This window comes from Cyprinus carpio, chromosome A7 (assembly GCF_018340385.1).
Source record: "Cyprinus carpio isolate SPL01 chromosome A7, ASM1834038v1, whole genome shotgun sequence".
In the NCBI taxonomy this organism is placed as follows: Eukaryota; Metazoa; Chordata; class Actinopteri; order Cypriniformes; family Cyprinidae; genus Cyprinus; species Cyprinus carpio.
Window position 1 is genome coordinate 38,327,676 of NC_056578.1, and position 18,369 is coordinate 38,346,044.

At 36.5% G+C, this 18,369-nt stretch overlaps 1 protein-coding gene across 3 annotated transcripts in view; it reads left to right on the forward strand.

The window, feature by feature from the left end:
- cpne7 (copine VII) overlaps positions 1 to 18,369 on the forward strand; it is a 45,121-nt gene that overhangs the window by 12,346 nt on the left and 14,406 nt on the right. For all 3 annotated transcript variants that reach the window (XM_042761094.1, XM_042761096.1, XM_042761095.1), the window contains 7 exons: positions 1,450 to 1,526; positions 8,290 to 8,373; positions 8,466 to 8,555; positions 9,135 to 9,233; positions 9,417 to 9,503; positions 10,172 to 10,231; positions 11,569 to 11,702. In XM_042761094.1, the coding sequence (XP_042617028.1) occupies positions 1,450 to 1,526; positions 8,290 to 8,373; positions 8,466 to 8,555; positions 9,135 to 9,233; positions 9,417 to 9,503; positions 10,172 to 10,231; positions 11,569 to 11,702 (631 nt within the window). The remainder of the gene's footprint in view (positions 1 to 1,449; positions 1,527 to 8,289; positions 8,374 to 8,465; positions 8,556 to 9,134; positions 9,234 to 9,416; positions 9,504 to 10,171; positions 10,232 to 11,568; positions 11,703 to 18,369) is intronic.

The following is an 18,369-nucleotide window of genomic DNA, read 5'->3' on the forward strand; positions in this document are numbered from 1 at the left end:
AACCTGTGTAAAGGACATTTAATATAACTCTGTGTAGTTTGGGTTGCAGTGCAGGCAATTTGACCTCTAACTTAAATTCTGCTGTTTTCTGGGCTCATATCATATAACACCAATTTTACCATATCGTACTGTAGGTAGACAGACTCTGGATACTCTTACAATATCTGCTAACATTGTGTAAAATAATGTAGACTATCAGTTTCAGTATGGGAAAACAGTATTTCAGTTACAATATCACAGCAAGTTCCACTCAATTCAAACAAGCCACTATTAAAAAAAACAAAAAAACAATTCCATTAAAAAAGTGATGGCCCAAGCTATTTTTGCATGTTTCTATTGCTGGCAGACAAGGTTCATCCGTAAGACAAAACGTAATTCCACATCCTTATCAAAGGTGTTGATTCTCTGCTTTCTCATCAGTTTTAACAAGGTTTTTCCTGGCCACACTGCAGACTAATGGCCTTTTCATGTTGAAACACCCACAGCAGTGACTGTTTTTGCTGGACCCCCCTCATTGTATTACACTCTGTTTGTAGATTTCTAATGCTGACGAAAACACATTTTGATCTGAGGTGAGACAAAATGTAATGATTTAACCGCTCTTAACAAACTAGTAGAGGTCAAAGAGTAATCAGTGTTGTTCACATTAAATTACATACTAAAACGTTTTCAGAAACAGCAATCACAGTTAGCAATTTTTAACATTTGCACACAAGACTGAACGAGTTTCTCTTAAATTTTTACTTATTTTTTTTAATTAAATGGATGGACAGTGGATGGATGGTTGGAAAAATGGATGTATGACAGATGAATGAATGAATGAATGAATGAATGAATGAATGAATGAATGAATGAATGAATGAATGAATGGATGGATGGATAGATAGATGGATGTACCAGGCAGTTGGAGGGACAGAGAGACAGGGCATATGGGCTGGACAGATAAACTGATGAACAGATAGATGGATGAAATGGATGGGTAGATTAATTGATGGACAGATGGATGGATTGGCTGGGCTGGGTGGACAGATGGATGGATGAATGGACATACAGATTGATTAATGGTATGGGTGGATGAATGGATGGATGGATAGACAGACGAATGGTGGCTGGATTGACTAGGCTGGGCAGAAGGACTGATTTTGATGGATTGATGGATGGATGGATGGATGGGATGGCTGGGTTGGGCTGATGGATGAATGGGATGGGTGGATGGATGGATGGAGAGCTGGACTGAATGGTTGGATGGACGGATGATGGTTGAACAGAAGGATGGATGGAATGGATTGGAAGATGGATGAATATATGGACAGATGGATGGGCTGGGCAGGAGGATGGATGAAAAGAAAGATGCATGGTTGGACAAACAGATAGACAGATGGATGTATGTATGTATGGATGGATGGATAGACAGTTGGCTTTATCTCAGCTAATCCCTATCTTATTTCCCAATTCACGCAGAAGAGATTTCTGGGAACAATGGCTATGTGGAGCTTTCCTTCTGTGCCAAGAAGTTAGATGATAAGGTAAGGAGTGATGTTTTTAGTTTTCCATAAAAAAAAAACACACAAAAAAAACAAAAAAAACAAACAGGCATGAACTGCTCACCAGAGTTTACACTCAGTGTGTTTTGGTTTTAAAGTATACCTAGTGACAGAAAATGATATTCTTTGTTTGTAAAGTAGTGATTTTTGACCCTCTGAAACCGATAATTGCAGCTGCCAAAGAACCTTTCAACTTGCCTTGAATGTTTTGGCTTCTCAATTTCAGCCCGTTAAGAGCCATTAGGGCTATTATGGCTTCATAAAATCCCACTCTCTTTTTTTTGGCTTTGGCATAATGTTTGAAACCCTATTCATTCAGCTGAGGTTTCCTAATGAGAATGGAAGCTCTTTGGATAGCGAGGGCTAACAGAGCTGAAGCGCTGAGGAAGCGTAGGGTGGCTGACTGACTCTCTGTGTGCAAACAGCCTCTCCCACACAGCGCGGCCCACGGCGCAGCTCTCTCTGTGCCCTGTAGTTCTGCAGGTGTCTGCACTTCCTGCTGCGCTGCCACACAGTACACAAACGCCTCTGCAACCCACGTCCTACTCTCAGCACTCATCTCATCTGGTTCTCCTACTCTTTCCTCTTGTTTCTCCCTCCCTTTTCCTCTTTCATATGCTGCTGTTCTCTTACTCTGAACCTGGGGCAACATTTATGCTCAGCGGTTATCTTCAAAACACAGCTTTTTTGTTTGTTCCTCATCAGTTTCACGAATTCAAACATCTCATGTAATGAAAGGAAACAGCAAATTGATAATCATGACTTGTTCACTCAAGCTTCACATCCCCTCAACCCCACATTAGGCGGAAAAAATCAATATATTGTCTATTCATCCTTTTACAGTGAGACAGAAATGCTATTTGGCATCTGTACCAGAACAGAAAGCGCAGGCTGTGATTCTGATTGGAGACGCTTATACAGTGAGCCGAAGCACCCACGTAAACCATTGGCTTACTGTGATTTTGCCAACTGGGACATGTTCCTGGTTCAACATCTTTTGCTGGTGCTGGAACAATTGTCCTGCACTCTCAAAAAGGTACAAAAGCTGTCACTGGGACCTTAGTTACCACAGAAGGGTGCATTTTAGTACATATTAGTACCTAAATGGTACATATTAGTTCCTTTTGAAAAGGCACTGCCCTAGTGACAACTTTTGTACGTTTCTGAGAGTGTGTCAAACTATCTTCTCCTAAAATCAAATGAAAATGATCAGAATGGAAAGTCCCAAACCTTTAAACTGAACCTAAACTGATTTGGTTTGGTACAATAGTTTGTCAGTGGGGGAGGACCCTTACTTTCTACCTTATTAACCCCTTAAAGGGTGCATTTTAGTACTTTATAGGTACATATTTGTACTTAAAGTGTACATTTTAGTACCATATAATGTGTCCAGCTATCTTTCCCTAATATCAGATAGAAGTGATTGATTTATCAGAATGGAAAGACCCAAACCCTTCAACTAAACCTAAACTCTGATTTGGTAGGAATTTATATTTTTGCAGGGTCAACAAAGCAGTTAATTCAGGAACTTGTCCTACTTGAGGTCGCAAAATGGGCGTTACACTCTCAGAAACAAATGTGCGAAAATTTTTACCTTTAGGGGTACAACAGCTTGTTACTGGGGCAGGAGCCCTAAAGGGACATTTTTGTACCTTATTTACCTCTAAAAGCTTGAATAGATGTATAGGCTGGGAAGCACCTAGCCCATCCATCTATTCATCCATCCGTTTATTCATTTATTTGCCCATCCCATCCATCCATTCATTCATCTGCCCATCCATCCATCTTTTTTAACCATGCATCCATTGTCCATCCATTCAGCTCAAAATGATAAGTAGAAATTAAAGATTAACTGCAACTAAAGTACTAATATACCTTTTAGAGGAAGATAAGGTACAAAGGTGTCCCTTTAGGGGTCTTGCCCCAGTGACAAAATGTTGTACATCTACAGGTACCATTTTTGCACATTTGATTGTCTGAAGAAAGTTCTGAGACAGAATTTTTTTTTTTTGTTTGATTCTTTTTTTCTGTTCTCTTTTCATTGTTTCTCATAGAATCTCTGTGTAGATAATATTGTACACATTTGTACTTTTATTTTAGCTATTTATATATTTTAGAAAGGAAGTCTTTTGCAAGGGTATTGTCATGTTTGTCTATGGCAGGGATCTCCAATGCTGCTTTTGGAGAGCTATCGTCCTGGGGTGCACATCGTTAGCCAACTTTGGTCGCAAGTTCCATCGTTACCAACATAGTTTTCAACATAGTTAAACAGCGTCGCAAACTTATGTGGTAGGAACTAGAGCTCTCGATCTGTGGTTAGAAACATAGTTTCATGTTAGTAAGACATATGGACTGTGCTCTTGGGCACAATAAGCAAGCTAACATGCAGTACAATCTATATCTTCCATTCTATTTAAATATATATACCTTTTAATCGATAAATTTTAGCGTGTCCTCAATAAGCTCTGTTTTTGAAGAGTACACATGTGCATAAATGCCTAAGCGAACCCCAGAGTATGACATAAGAAGGAACCTGCAATGAATCAAACATCAAATAAAGCAAAATGACAGGGAACAAAAAATAGCTAATTAGTCATCAGGTGCTATATTCAATACAGCAGCTTCTCAGAGATCTCGAATCAATTATTTAGCAGAAGTTATTACTCCACCACATGCATGTGACGTCATTAACAACAGCCCTAAATCTTTGAATTAATGTGGTTCAAACTACGGAGATGCGATCATGTTCAGGAAACAGTCGTGATTGGCTAGTTAGTTTCCACAACAATGCATCATACTATGGTGGTTAATCAGTTATCAGTTAATCAGAGTTACGTCGTTGTGATTGTAATTAATGTCAGATTATTATAGTTCTATTTGCACAAAACAACAAAAATGTAATTTCACAGAGATGCTGCTGTAACGAATATACATAATAATATATATAATATTTTATCACTGTTTTGCCTTACACATTCATGCACATACACACTCTTCAAAAAAGGCCAAAATTTATAGACTGAAATGTATATATATATATATATATATACAATGGAAAGAAAAGATGCATGTTAACTTGCAACAGCATCCACGTCACATGTCACACTAACAAGAAATCACGATTCTAACCACAGGTCGAAAGCTGTAGTTCTAACCATACAAGTTTGCAAATGTTTGTTGGACCTATAGGTTTGGTAAATGCAGAATCATTGACTTACACTAGTAATGACAGAACTTGTCGTTTAACAGTGTATCCCTGTCAAATTCTGGACCAAATGCTTCTTTACAGCAGCTCTCTCATGATCAATCAGTACACGTCTTATTTTCTGTCTGCTGTGCACACAAAACAATCAATGCACATGATCCATTGTTTTCTGCAATTGTGAATCTGAGTAAATACATTTGTCACCTCTATGCCTCTAGGTATACACACAGAATATCTAGAGCTTTTATGTAGTGTAAAAACAGCTCCATACAAATTGAACAATAATGTCATACCATGTGAAGGACCCTCGCATAGAGGGGTTGTCCCGTGCCTCTTATACTGTAGATTATCTTCCATCTATTCAACTTAAAAATGCACATGTGCTTTGGTTCAGTATGGTAAAGCTAATTCAGCATGTCATCTCAAATTTGTTAAGGCAGGATTTCTCTTGGTTAAAGACATATGCTGATGCAGTAAATCTTGTTTAGTTCTACTGTATGCAGAATATGGAACCACATTATTTGCACATTGCATTTGCATGAAAGCAGAGACTACGCTGTCACATCACTAATTTATTTCCATCCTAGCGACGAGCTTGTCCACCTGCCCATTAGAACATTAACCAGGCTAATTCTGAAAGTCTAATGGTGGCAAATTCCAAAAGGCATTAAAATTGAATTCTCACTTTCATTTCTAGCAGTCTCTGCCATCAGCCCAGACATATTCATCAGCCAACCTTTTTAATGCTCTATTTCAGGGAGGGGGGTTTATTGTTTGCCCTCTTGTAATTGTTATATTGAAGCTTGTGTTTTCACATTTACCCTCAGGTCTGTTAATTATTGCTCAGTGGATTATGATGTTTTCCATGTGTTTGTTAGGAATTACAATCATCAATGTGTGTGTTCTGAATTCACATTCACATTAGCTGTATTGCATGAGCTGATTAGTATTTCTTCTTCACACTCATCCTCAAAGTCTAGGGTTGCCTCCGGTATCCCAGTCTGGATATCATAGCGAGAGGATGGATGGAGTCTAATAAACGGCTAGGCAGAATAATGGCTGTGCTGCTATCTTTGGACAGGATCTGTCTGTTCAAATATCGTTGGCTTTCTGTGCATACAGACTGATATGATTTGAATAGTATGGACATATTAGCAAATCAAACTATACGGGACTTCATGAAAGCTTCTGCATGTGACGCTTGCTAGAGACGTCTGTGCCTTTTATGTGAATGCTATTTCTCTTTATGAAGAAGGCATTAATGCATTTTAAATCGAAAAGTTGCTCTGGGTTGTGACATTTATCAAAGACTCTTCACTTGGCAATTTCTCTGTGAATTCTAAATCAGGGGACACTGAGTGAATTTAGCCAGCCATTATAGCAAAATGCCACTAAAGATGTCATCTCTTTGGAGCCTTAAATGTCTTTTGTGAATAATGAACAGCCAGGAATCCTCAGTGCATATGAACTTCACAAATGCAATGACAGTTGCGAGAGGTGTGATGCATGTGATGAATGCGAACAACAGACAAATCACTTGTCTAAATCAGTCTTCACTCAAACCACTGGCAAGATGTTACCTTGACAACCAGATAGTGGGGGCACCTCCTCTTTCAGCGTCCCTGTGGAGATGTCGCACACTAATGCAGCGAGAAATGGGGATATTAAATGGCTCGTTTTTTGCTCTACCAATTCAACTCTCACTTCGTTTATCTCTGTGCCTCGTTCTCTCTCTCTCACATCTGCACACACTTAGGAACAAAGTCCTCTGGCTTCTCCAGAAAACCGCAATTTAGAAACCTTATGTTGAATGATTGTTTCAGACAATATAGTTGATTTGATTTGCCACAGCTATAAGCACAATCGCCAGCAACACACATGGGCATGCAATAATCGGGAAATGTGTTCATGGTTCCTTGATCAGTATCTTTTTGCACGTGTATTTTCCCTTTACAAATTTTTAGCTCAAGAGCCCATAAAATCAGAATTTCTTTTTGTCACCTTTAGTCCATGTTAGTTTTTAGGCTATCCATATGGTAATGTACCCCCAAAACCAGACTAAATCTTGTTTGATATGTGACCGGTTTCAAAAGTTTTTTTTTTTTTATGTTGGTACAGGCATGTATTCCAGCAGTTAGGAATTCGGTTATCTGAGGAGTGCCACTAAAAGGTTAATGCTCTATTGTGTTGTATTGTAAATAACATACCCCCTACACCAAACCCAACCCTAAACATACTTGCTTGTGAAACGAGAGCAAAAGTGATTAAAAAAAATACATTTGTTGATGCAGATGTGCTATTTTAAATTCCTTCTACGTGGGTTTGAGCTGTTTTTTCAAACCCTAGTTTCACAGGATTTATTCCAGAGTGCAACACTGTATCGCCTGAGCTACCGAGCAAACCTACTGCGTTAGAAAACGCATACGTTTGAAGCTGTATATGTGATGCTAACATTCAAAAGTATCAGTTTTCAAATCTTGCAGCGTTAAAATTGTTTTGGGATCATAACAAAATGTTGTGCAAGAATTTGTGTGAAAATTAGGCTTTCTTAATGAAAACTGGCCCTGTAAACCATACGTTTTGTGAAAAGGAATAAAAGATGTCTGAGTTTTACCGCATCTAGTGTAAATTTCAGCTGGATACTGCGGAGATTTATTGTTGAGTGTTATTTAATGTATCTTATTTTTATTTCAGCTGGATTTTTAGGTGTTTGTTTTTCAAATATTTTCAAAGAGCCTGGGTAGCTATTTTATGTAGTGTCAATATTGGATTTCAGAAAATTAATGGTAAATGTGACTGCACCTATAGAGTCAAATTTACAATCTTCAGGGGATATGGACCAGAATTACTAGCAATAGCAAGCAAAGGTGTTAAGGTTCAGCTGGTTAGCATGGTTAGCACAGATAGCCTTTGCTGCTAGGAACAAGGCATCTTTCTCAATTGACATTGAAAATTAGTCTTGTGTTCTAAATAAATTTGTTTGCAAGCCAAATATAAATCATAAATATTTAATTCTATTATAGTAAAATGGTATGCCAGTGACATTTTTTGGAGGGCTCTTAAGAGCAAGAGACTTTACTTCTGTTCAGGATAGTAGCTAGTTAACAATTTGGTGCACGTTCTTGTGGTGCCATCAGTCAGTGAGTGTTGTGATGACATCACTTTCCAGATTGATTACTCACATGAAATTTACAGCTCAGAAAAAAAAATCTGCATCCAGAACTGAATGCCCGTGAGCTAAAATGACACATTTTAAATCATCTGTGCTTATGCGCCAGCTGAGCAACTGTCATTGACATGAATGTGAATGCTAATAGATAGCTTTCAAGTACAATAGATCTCCTTGAGATCAAGTATCAAATGGATTTTGGGTGTGTAAAAAAAAGACAAGTCCTTTGTCCTGACCCAACTTTCTTGTTGCACATCAATATAGAAAAGAAGAGTGCATTCATAAAACCATGGGCTCTTTAAAATATTGTCCTCTGCATAATGTTCTCCTTTGAATGGCTGGACTGTATTGACATTCTCTTGTGGCTGTAGGATCTCTTCAGCAAGTCAGATCCATTCTTGGAGATTTACCGGATCAATGATGATGGGACAGAACAGCTTGTACACAGAACTGAAGTAAGTAGTTCCACCCCATAGAACAGTAATCTTTCTTTTGCTGTTCATAATTCTTCTTTATTTTATACAATGATATTGATTTGTATCTACAGGTGATTAAAAACAATCTGAACCCTGTGTGGGAACCCTTTAAGGTGTCTCTCATTTCTCTGTGCAGCTGTGATGACGAAAGGAAGTTGAAGGTGAATACTAATGCAACAGGTGGCTCCAGAATTGGCATTCTATTATTCATGTTGTTCCACACCTTTATGACTTAATTTCTTCTGTGGAAAAAAAAGGAGATGTTCTTTTTCTTACAATACAAGTACATAGTAATCAGTGGCTGCCAAGTCCCAAAAAGAACAAAAATAAAGCAGTCCTTGCAACTCATGCATTATTTTTCAAGTAGTATAAAGATATTCAGTAGTTTTTGGTTTGAGAACAGATGGAAGGTTCGGTTTTTTGCTGAAATTCTTCCCAAGTTTGAACATGTGCAATTACAACTGACAACTGTGAAATTTGTTCCTCACATTAGTGATCTGGACTGCTTTTATAGTGATTTCATAGTGTCTTTTCCATTATTTTTTGGAGTTTGATTGGTCACTGTATACATCTGTGACATGAGAGCATCTTGGACATTCTGCTAAATAGTTATTTTTGTGATTTGGCATGAAAATCAGACATTTTGGATGAACTATTCCTTTAAGAGAAATAATGACAAGAATAAAACCAGAATCACATATGGAACCATAAGAGTTGTTGTCATTTTCTGTAAACTGCAGTGCTTAGTCTGGGACTATGACTCGAGGGGAAAGCATGATTTCATTGGCGAATTCTACACTAATTTCAAAGAAATGCAGAAGATATCCTCAGGAAACAAGGTCAGTGTGAGACACTCAGCCATACATTGGCGTTTGATATCGGTCATAGCTGTTTCCTGCTGAGAACTAGGATGGGTTAAAGAAATGTCACAATCCTTCTGCATGTGTGGAAAAAGTGACTTTGCTGCAGTGCCACCTTCAATTTTCACCTCACCTCTTTGATCTCTTCCTGTGCTCCTGAAGGTCACATGGGACTGCATCAATCCAAAATACAAACTGAAGAAGAAGAACTACAAGAACTCTGGGTTGGTTATTCTCAGTGATCTCAAGGTATGAGGCTGACAGTCTTTGTTTATGTGTATAGAGATTTTATAGATATGCCATCCTTCTTTTAGGGATGCTAGTACTTGTTGAGTTATTATTGTTGTGGGTGGGTGTGACAATCAAGCTAAAAGACATTAGTGGGGTGGGAAGGGGCTAATGCATTTGTTTTGTTTGTGCACTTTCACATAAGTTTTTTATTTATAGAACTGCTTAAGTGTGTTGTTGATGTCTGCCCTCCTAATGTTTTTCATTAGGGCTATTAATTGATTAATGCATTCATGAATAATTTCAGAACTGATTTAATGGATGCATTAACAGTTAAAGCATTACGTTTTGGGAAAACCAAAAAACAGGCCCATGTGTAACTATTAGGTTTGGTAGTTTATCTAGATGACACTACTAGATTACACTACTAGCTACATTTATAGAATGGCACTCTTTAGATTTGTTATTGCTGCCGGCCTTCAGTATACAGTATATATATATTGCTTGTTGAGCTTTAGTGGTGGTTAAATTCCACAATACAAAGAGTACAAAGAGTGCAAGATGTGATGTTTATGTGAGAGGCTGAAGCTTTGCACGTACTGTAGCCTTGCAGATAGTGTTTTCTGGTGAGGCAGGGAGATAAATGTGGCAGGGTTTCTGAGACTCACCCTCCATTCTTCATTTTGCAGCTTCACAGAGTCTATTCCTTCCTGGACTACATCATGGGAGGCTGCCAAATACACTTCACAGTAAGTGGGAACAGCAGTGCGCTCCACATTTAGCACCGCGGTGCGATCCAGACCCTTCACAGATTTACTGCCCATGTTCTCCAGCAAGCATGCAGATAATGATACCAGACGTGCTGGACTGATAACTGCCACCTCATAGCAAATGCAGCTCATTTATAATAGATTATACATGATTTTGTGAGGCAGACTGCAAAATGTCATGTTCTTAAGTATTTTTTTTTCTTGTTTGCTAGTAAAAATAGCTAAGATTCTAAAAACAAGATAGAAAATGTTATTTTGTCTCCATTCACAGTTGTTACTTTTTTTTGGGTTATATTTTCTGACCAGCTGCTCTTGAGTTTTATGGTGAGTCAGTATGTGATTGTTTCACAGCTGAAGGCAAAATAACAAATTAATATCTCTTCCAAACTGTTTTAAGTCCCCCACCCTTATGTTCCCCTTAAGAACAGAAAAAATGGGCCAAGATTATTAATGAATTCAATTGAATATTCATTATTTAAATATCTGAATTCCCCCGTTGCCTGTTAAATTAAAGATAATCAGATGCCAAGCAGTGAAAGCCTCAGAGTGAATGGTTAGAGTCAATGTTTTGGTGCAGTATTCACATACTGTAGGATCTTTAGTTATGTCATGGAACGGTGTTCTAGAGCACAAAGATGAAGGCAGAAGGTAATCTTTAATAAATCCACATATAGAGAACAGCAACAACACTTCCAACACAGATGAGACCCAATAAGAATGAACAGAAACAGAGCATCTTAAATACACGAGCGAACAAGGATAATTAACAACATACACTGAATTACTGAATAACAACTAATCAGAAATCATAACAACCAACTCAACAGTGGAATTGGTCCAAACTGAACTGAAACCGTTACAAGTTAACTGTAATGCAGTATATAATATATCAAGTGTTTACTGGGATATGAGCTATTTTTTTTTGTATTATAGAGCATATGGTAGCTGTTTTTGTTATTTTGGATTATAACATCTGCTTGATGAATGACTATACAAACCATATCAGCTCTAAACAAATAAAATGTACATACTGTCCATTTTAAGCACTTTAATTATTTATACAGATGGCTATTTGATTGCAGAACTGTTTTAGACAGGTTTTGTGTAATTTCCCAGGAAAGACAGCTCTTAAGTGCTTGGCTTTTTTGTAGACTGACATTTCCTTTCAATTGTCTACAATGGAGACAACTTTTGTTCCAGGCGTAAAACTAAAGTGATTAAATTTACTTGACGATCGATCAGATTATGTAACGTATTACATTTTTGTCCTGCATTTGCAGTTTTATCAAGAGTGTGTCATGCTATTATCTCTTTAGGTTGCCATTGACTTCACGGCGTCCAATGGGGACCCTCGCAATAGCTGTTCCCTGCACTACATCAACCCATATCAGCCAAATGAGTATTTGAAAGCTTTGATAGCCGTGGGGGAGATCTGCCAGGATTATGACAGGTTAGTGCTGGTGTCTCTGCTGATGGAGGTGGACACTATCACGTAGGCTTGCAATTTTTATTAGCTGGAATTTTTTACGTGTAGAACGACTCTGAAAGTTATTGATAATGCTGTAATGCACAAATGTATAGTGACAGACTTTAAAGTCTTTGTAATCTTTCTTTAAATGCTTTTTATATGCTTTTTGGGTGATGTCACATAGGCAGCACAGGCCATTGTTTTTTTTTTGTTATATTTTTTTAAATGCTTATTGTTTTTTTTTTAGATTGATTTTATTTTAAAATATTAATTGAACAATTTAAAGAAGCATTTCCATTATAGTACACCAAGATGCTTTGGAGGGTGAACTTGACCTTCATCCTCCTCTTTCTGTTCAAAACACCTCTTCAAAAGTGGGTGCCAGCAGTTTTTCAGGAAGAAAGTACTCCTCAGTTGACTCGCATTCAGGTCTGGAACACCCACTTTTAATGACCCAGTCAGTTCCCAACAGATAAAAACAAGTCCTGTCCAAGGATGGATTGTGGACCAGGCTGGTTGGACCAGTGCCTAAGAGCATCTACCAGAGGCCTTGAACTGAGAAAATCCTAACAGCAAAGAAAAAAAAAAAAAATGCCACTACAGATGTAAAATTGACATAGAAACATACAGTGCTAGAATGTGTGCCACTGACTGTTGGCATGGTACGAAATGAATGAAGTAATGAGAAAATCTTTTCCTGCCATCTTGTTGGCATTAACAGAGACTTTTGAACGTCTTATTGCTGAAGCTGTGATGTTTAATTCTATTGTGGTGTCTTGTTGTCTCTTGCAATAATTACATGAGTTTATTCTCGTAACTTCAAATTCATTTCTTGTAATTCCAACCGTGACAAGTGGGACTCCAAATTAAGGGGTCTCATAGGGCCACAGTCCATCCAATGTGAAAAAGTAGTGCACTTATTTATATTGAATGTGCACTTTTAGTATATATATCTTGTTTACAAAAGGAAAGGACATTTAAGTGTACTTAAAGATTTAAAGATGTTTATTAACTCTTATTAACAAAAGTGCACTTTGTAATAATGTCAAATTAAAAGTTATACCCTAAAGTGTATTTTAAAATACAGTTATTTAATGTGTTGACTAACTAAACCACATGTACTTAAAATTTTAACTGTAGTGTGATTCAGTTGCATTTAAAGTTAATATATTTTAAATGAACTATATCATTACAAATGTGTAATTATGAATATATTTTAATACATAACATGCAAGTTTTAATAGAAACTACATTAAAGTATATTTTAGTTTTCTAAAAGTCCTAGTCAGTAAATTCGACATTTCACTTTAATCATATTTAAAAGACAATAGAATAAAAAAAAAGAATTGCATGTAAAGATGTACTTAAGTCCTGCTTAAGTGGGTCAAAAAACACTCTAAAGTTCATATAAATTTAAGCTATATTACATTTTAATTTAATTGCAATTAACATGCAAGTGAACTGAAGTTCGCACTCAAGTATACTCTTTGAAAATATACTATTTCCGTAATAATGATCTTCATAAAAGTATACTAAATTGTACTTCTTTTTCACAAGGGTTGGTCAAACATATTTTTCTCATTAAATTAAAAAAAATAAAAATCTCCTAGCATGAAAGTAAAATGGGTTGTGAATACACTTTAATGTAGACTCTTGGCCTGAATGTTATATATATCTTTAAATTAGAATGCATAGATAACCCAGTGCAAAGGTAAGCTGCTAAGATAAATGGCTTAAATAACTAAGACCTTGGTACAGTACTATGGGGATCACATTAGTAAGGTTGCCGGGAGGCTGTTTGTTGACTTTGATGCTTTGTTGGTTAGCTTGGATCACTATTTAATTTGTTTCTTGTACTGCAAGGTATCAGGGGTCCATTCGATTCATTGACTGAGGCTGTGTCCTTCCTCTGAGCTACATCCTAATAACCCATGGCACTGCAGATCCTGCCAGCGACTGGTGCCAGAGACTCACCAGTGTCTGTAGACTGTGGCTCATTAAACCGCCGTGCTTGTGGAACCCCAGTGTGGGAGACAATAGGAAGACATCTGAACCAACTAATCAGCCAAATACAATTTCCCTTTATTATTTGGTCTTTATTTATCCAAACTGAACTGTGTGGGTGGTTAATATAGTTGCTGTATTCTCTCTAATTGTGCGATGCTGCAATCTTCACCTTCCCTTTTCCTGCCTGATTCAGAAAATTCTGCATTAGGGTGTTTCTTTCCGGAAAGGCTTTCACTGTTTGTCTTTTAAACAGTCATATCCCATGATCATTGATTTAGTTCCTATTTAATTTAATGGTAGTTCTTAACTCACAATGACTAAATCAATATTTGCTCAAGTTGTTGCGGGCTTACTACAATTAGCCTCATAGGAACTGGTTAATTACCGTCTTACACATTTATAATGAGATCTGTTTCAAAGGGAGGATTCTCTCTTTAGATCAAAGCCAAACAGCTATAGCTTCCTAATGAACTAAAAAGACAAAGCATTGTGATTAATGGAAACAATTATGAGATATATTAGGGTGTTTCTTCAAGTTTAGTGGCAAAACATTTACATTTTTTTCAATGTCTTTTTGTACTCTTTAATGCATACAGTTCTTCAGTGGATGGACATAAAGCATTAGAGAATATAAATAATATCTTTACTTGTGTTTTGAAGATGAACAAAATCTCATGGGTTTGGAACAACATGAGGTTGAGTAAATTATAACAGAATTTCCATTTCTGGGTGAACTGGTTTAAGATAGCACTGCTGTAGTATATGGTATTTGCTGAAGGATGCTTGAAGTTCTCCGGGGTCGTACACCTACGCTGTGTGGGTTCACTGATCAGGCTGAGAGGGTGAGTTACTCATCATCACACATCAGGTGATCACTTGAAGTTTAAAACAGGATGTATGTGATCATGCTAGTGGGACGGTGTGGGCTTTGTTTGTTTTTTCCCCCTTCCTTTCATAAAAAAGTGAAATTAGTCTCTCTTGAGATGCCTACACACTTAAGGAACAAGTGAATTAAATTCTGCAGTTTCGATTCAAATATCTACTGTAGGTTTGTTCATCACTGATCTGTATATTGAAAAATATTGCTCTCAGGCATAAATTGCTAGAAAATTCACAAACAATTACAAAGAAAGCAACTAACACAGTAAATTAAATGTGACATTTTGAACAACTGAAATAGCATTTCGTTGTTCAAACGTACTCCAGTAATCTTTGAGTTATTTACAACTTTGAAATAGTGTGTATAACTGTCGTTCAGTACAACCAAGGATATACAGTATAAAAGTGAGATACTGTACATTCTTCAACTAGAATTGTTCTTGGCAAACAATTTTATGTGATAAACCAGGCCGGCCTCATTGTGTATACTTAGTATTCGTATTCATAAACTTTTTGTATTTTTTTTTTGTTAAATACTGAAATTTACAGTAAGTACACACTGGCAGCATAAAAATTTCACATTTACTTTTCACAATCCAACACATAAACCAACATCATCTCATGAGTATTCATATGTATTTTGCATAATGTCTGGTTCTACCACACATACATTACTTACATTTGCGTAGACACTAAAAAGTACAATATTTATATATTGACAGCTAAACTGTAAATCATTTATGAATGAACAGTTTTGCAATTGTACAAATACATACTGTAATGGAGCCAAGTGTGATTTTCTAAAATCATTGCCTAAATATTTGACTATTACATAACAATAGCTAACACAGCCTGTGATAAAAGGAAATTGTTTCAGAACATTCTTCACCAATGGATCCTCTGCAGTGAATGGGTGCCGTCAGAATGAGAGTCCAAACAGCTGATAAAAACATCACAATAATCCACATGACTCCAGTGTGGATTATTATGATTTTTTAAAAATCAGCTGATTTTGACGGCACCCATTCACTGCAGAGGACCCATTGGTGAGCAAGTGATGGAATGCTAAATTTCTCTAAATCTGTTCCAATGAAGAAACAAACTCATTAGTGTGAGTAAATTTTCATTTTAGGATGAACTATTCCTTTAACATATGAAAACATTTACATACATTGTGATTGCAGAGTTAATGAAGCATGCATTAATTATTTTATCTTATTTTATGTGGGAATAACGACTCTTTGTAGCTCTTATAGAAACGCTTGTGGAAATTGTTTTCTCTTGATATTTCTATAACTGCAGCTGCATTGACAGATACTGTACACATGGCTTTGGGGGGATATTCATCCCACTGCTTTTCTCTGATAATGGTAGTGAAAATAAGAGGATATTGATTTCATTTTGCCTGCTTAATGCATCCTCTTGGTGGGCAGAGAAAATGGCAGAGAGAGAAAATTTACAAAATGGCTGTTGCCTGAAATACACAGTCTTTCAGATGTAATAAATCTGTATCAGATAATATCTGCAACAAAAGTAACCACTGCGACCTAATCAGATTCTAATTAAGAGTTTATAATTCAAATACTTATGAGTTTGTGTCTGAGTGTGTGCATGCTTTCTCTGCAAGCCAGTAATTGTGTTTAAATCACTTTGGTAGCATGACTCACTTACAGGTCAAAAAACAGTTAACTCAGCTCAACATTTATTATTACTGGTGCATGTTTTGTTGCAGTAGATTTTATGAGTTATCAGAGCCAGTGTGATTTTGGCAAGCAGTGTCATGACTAATTTCACTTTGTTGCTGCTGTATATAGCACCCTGCAGTTTGTCCTTTTGGGCTTTTATTAAAAGCAGGATTAAGCCTTTTACAGAAGCTTGTATTGGAGGAGACGCTGGTCTGTCATCAGATTCTGCTGGAGATGTGCTGATGTGATCTCTCCGAGGAGCCATGAAAAGAGTGCTGAGGAAAATAAAAGAGACCATTTTCTCCTAGTGTACAGACGTGAGAGGGAGAGAGCAAGAAAAGAGCTTGTTTGCATGATTGTTGCGCTTATACAACTATTTGTGTCTCTGTGGACAGAGAAATGGATGTTCTCCATATATATATATATATATATATATATATATATATATATATATATATATATATATATATATATATATATATATATATATATATATATATATAATACATTTCAAAATATACAAAAAATGGCCAAAATATATTTGCTAAAATATCTCAAAATATTTCATATTTATTTTCATATTTTTTCATATTTTTGAAAATATATTTAGACATTTAATATATATATATATTTTCAAAATACAAAAATGGCCAAAAAATATATGTGCTAAAATATATTTTAGGATATATTTACTTAAAAATATTTTCTACCAATATAGTTTTTGCCATTTTTTGTATATTTTCGAAAATATATTTTAAATGTATAAATCTATTTTTAAAAAGCATTTATTTTGCCCTCTATAAATTTAAATCCAAGAAAATGTACAATATTCAGACAGGCTGAATCCCTTAGTATTTTTAAATGTTCTCTTAAAACGTATTTTTTCCGGTTAGCATATATGTGATATGTTTCCCTGATGGTCAATCTCAATGTATTTTTATTTGTTTTTTATTGATTCTTCTTTTATATGCCTTGGTAAAGCGCTTTGAGATGTAACTTTTAAAGGCGCTATAGAAAAATAAAGTTTATTATTATTATTATTTATTATTATTAATATTGCAATATACAGGTGCATCTCAATAAATTAGAATGTTGTGGCAAAGTTCATTTTTTCAGTAATTCAACTCAAATTGTTGAACTCATGTATTAAATAAATTCAGTGCACACAGACTGAAGTAGTTTAAGTCTTAAGTTCTTTTAATTGTGATGATTTTGGCTCACATTTAACAAAAACCCACCAATTCTCAACAAATTAGAATATGGTGACATGCCAATCAGTTAATCAACTTAAAACACCTGCAAAGGTTTCCTGAGCCTTCAAAAAGGTCTCTCAGTTTGGTTCACTAGGCTACACAATCATGGGGAAGACTGCTGATCTGACAGTTGTCCAGAAGACAATCATTAACACCCTTCACAAGGAGGGTAAGCCACAAACATTCATTGCTAAATAAGCTGGCTGTTCACAGAGTGCTGTATCCAAGCATGTTAACAGAAAGTTGAGTGGAAGGAAAAAGGAAAAAAAGATGCACAACCAACCGATAGAACCGCAGCCTTATAAGTATTGTCAAGCAAAATTGATTCAAGAATTTGAGTGAACTTCACAAGGAATGGACTGAGGCTGGGGTCATGGCATCAAGAGCCACCACACACAGACGTGTCAAGGAATCTGCTGAAGCACAGACAACGTCAGAGGCGTCTTACCTGGGCTAAGGAGAAGAAGAACTGGACTGTTGCCCAGTGGTTCAAAGTCCTCTTTTCAGATGAGAGCAAGTTTTGTATTTCATCTGGAAACCAAGGTCCTGGAGGAAGGGTGGAGAAGGGTGGAGAAGTTCATAGCCCAAGTTGCTTGAAGTCCAGTGTTAAGTTTCCACAGTCTGTGATGATTTGGGGTGCAATGTCATCTGCTTGTTTTTGGTCCATTGTGTTTTTTGAAAACCAAAGTTACTGCACCCGTTTACCAAGAAATTTTGGAGCATTTCATGCTTCCTTCTGCTGACCAGCTTTTTGAAGATGCTGATTTCATTTTCCAGCAGGATTTGGCACCTGCCCACACTGCCAAAGCACCAAAAGTTGGTTAA